Genomic DNA, 2,906 nt, shown 5'->3' with positions numbered 1-2,906 from the left:
TGATTCAGTAAAAGAACATATTGGCCTTATTTATCATTCTCACCTCTCACCTCCTTCTAATACTGATATCATGCTGGGCTTTCATTGCTCTGACAACCCAATATTTATTCTGCTGTCAGGACTTTTACAAATGGATTTTCCAACATTCAACGCAGAAACTCGCGGCTCTTTTACTCTTAGGATTCCAGATAAAAAAAAAAAAAGAGAGTGAGAGTACGGTTTTAGGCCTTTTGAACAGTGAATATTCATCACAGTGTTTCGTTGTTTCTCTGATCGTGTGGTTTATATGTAAATGTAGTGTCTTTTGTAGCATCTCTACTGTAGGACAAGTAAAAAAATATATAGTTAATTGAAATGTAATTCCATTGTTGCCCCCTCCCTGCAATAGCTCTGTGCCCCCTTGTGGGTGTCTGCCCCCTACCTTGGGAACCGCTGTCTTAGAGTAGAGATATTTGACTATTTGAACTCAGGATGAGCAGTATGAATGTGTGTGTGAAAGTGTAGGAAGAGAGAGAGCAGAGAGGGAGGGTGGGGGACGGTGGGGGAGGGTGTGGGGGAGACCCAGAGCTTACACTGAATTCTTTTCATTTTGTCATAATGAAGCTGTGCTGCAGAAGCTTCAAATGTCAGGCCAGGATGTATTTTGTGTTACATCCAAGACACTAAAGCCTTATTAAGTCCCAAGCACAGAAGACGGTGTCTTTCAGTTTGTAATAAAACATGCAGCGCGTAATGACTGTAAGAGACGCGTGCAATAAAGCTAATGTAAGCTGCAGTAAAACGTTGACTTGTACTTTCCAAAGTTTTGTGTTCCTTTAACGATCGGTGTGTTTTTGTTTGCAGGGCCGGGCTCTGCTGCACTGGGCCTGTGACCGAGGACACAAAGAGTTGGTGTCGCTGTTACTGCAGCACAAAGCAGACATCAACAGTCAGGTGAGCGCCGCGTCTCCGTCCGTGTCCGTGTGTCGGCGTTGTTGTTGTTGTTCACAAATGTGCAGATCAGATTAATCAGCAGTCACAGAACAGCCACTGACCAACACTAGGAGGTGGGATATGTTCTGCCACATGTGACAGTCTAGTCATCACAGTTGATGTTTTCATGTTTGGAGAAGAACAACAGTCGATGCTAACAGCTCAGAGGTGCTGCCAAGGGGCTACGCTGTGATTGGCTCAGAGCATCTGTAAAACTGCAGCGGTGTCAGCAGTGTTCAGTACCTATCAGAAGTCATCGAACAAGGACGAGAAAATCTGTAATAAGTGAAAGAGCGGTGAAGGCCGTCCTGTCTGGTCTGATCTGACGGGACGGCTGCTGAGGACGTTAACGCTGGTTCTGGAAGGTGAAGAAAAAACAAGGTGAAGAGAGTAAAAACAGGCAGCTACTGTACACAATATCAGACAGGTGATCATTATGGTATGGCTGATTGGTGTATGTTGAAGATGGAGCTGTCAGGCATTGATTGGTGTAGTGAAGGAGGACATGGAGGTGTTGGTGTTGGTGAGATGCAGATTGACTGTGGAAGGACTGAGAAGAGTAAGATATAAATGTACAATAAGGAAAACATCTTTTGACTCTAGTAAAAAAACATTCACACTAAAATATTTAGCTTCTTATTCCCATGAATGGAATATGATTTATTCAGAAATATACATTCACAGAACTGGAGTTCAAACCGTAAACATTTGATTGAAAAGTCGCACAAATGAGCAAGTTTTGAAAATATTTAAAGCTAAAATTCTCATTCATTTGCCGTCACCTCGCGTGCGTAAAATGTACTATGTTCCCCCCCCCCCCTTCACCCCCCCCCCACCGCCCTCACTCTACTCTTTTCTATCCATCCCTTTAGAAGGTCACCTTTAATTCACTTTGTGCCACAGACAAATCCCACAGGGCTTTAACAGACACAGTTAGCCAGCAGCTAGCCGCGTGTTTGGCTTTCCAAGGTTTAGCTGCAACCAGAAGGCTTTATCTTTGGCGGTAAGCTGGCTCAGCTGCGCATCGGAGAAATTACTCCTCTCCGCTGCCCCTGCAGCACAACACAGTGTATTTCCGAGGGCTGAGGCTTTAACTGTAAGGCTGAATCAATTGGAAGTAATCAGGCAAATTGTTCAATGTTGCACAGGCCACATAATCAGGACATTTCACAAATGACTTTCTCTTTTGTGGTCATGTGCGGCCTCTTTTGTTTTGAATGCAGCAGGAAGGGGGGGGGCGGTGGCGGTGGAGTGGGGGCGGGGGGGGGCGGTCTGTAAATGCTTCATAAAAGACTTAACAGTGGGATAACTACGCAACACTTCACAGGTGATTTAGAGCCATATCCAGATAATGACAGGAGAGGAGGAGTGATGTGGAGCCGGGAGCTTTTGTCCTTTGCAGTGATGTAGAGCACTTTCAGACACGGATCTGTCACTAAAATGCGAATCATAAAAAAATATAAATGCCAAGAGTTTTCAGCAGACAAAGTGAGGAGCATGAATCTTCCGTCAGGTGCCGTCATCGGGTGAATCCATTTGAACTGTTAATTTATGGCCTGAGCAACTTTTGGCCGTTTTTAACCTAATTTGGAATCAAAACACGTACGATGGGGGAAAAACCCGACGTCTTTTCTCCTTTTTATAACATTTATGATGGAGCGAACGTGGAGCACGTGACAATAGGGCAGAGAATTTGAATATGTTTGTGTGTTTATATTTAAAGTGGGCTACAGTCAACAAATACAGTGTGTGTGTGTAAGGGTACGGGAGAGGGAGGCAGAAATAAAACTGAGAATATGAGGCAGCTCCTGCAGCCAGGAGTCAAACATGACCTGAATCCATGTCTTTAGACCCTCAGGGCCTTAATGCTGCTGTCACTGCTGCTGCTGCTGCTGCCGCTGCTGCTGTCTCTGCTGCTGGCTGTTCCGGCCGCT

At 45.0% G+C, this 2,906-nt stretch overlaps 1 protein-coding gene across 1 annotated transcript in view; it reads left to right on the top strand.

Annotated features, from left to right (window-relative positions):
• acbd6 (acyl-CoA binding domain containing 6) overlaps positions 1–2,906 on the top strand; it is a 43,928-nt gene that overhangs the window by 8,592 nt on the left and 32,430 nt on the right. The window contains 1 exon segment of the mRNA XM_008330269.3: positions 844–933. Within this exon segment, the coding sequence (XP_008328491.1) occupies positions 844–933 (90 nt within the window).

Source organism: Cynoglossus semilaevis, chromosome 2, assembly GCF_000523025.1.
Source record: "Cynoglossus semilaevis isolate Cse_v1.0 chromosome 2, Cse_v1.0, whole genome shotgun sequence".
NCBI lineage: Eukaryota > Metazoa > Chordata > Actinopteri > Pleuronectiformes > Cynoglossidae > Cynoglossus > Cynoglossus semilaevis.
This window is presented reverse-complemented; position numbering and strand designations above follow the sequence as displayed.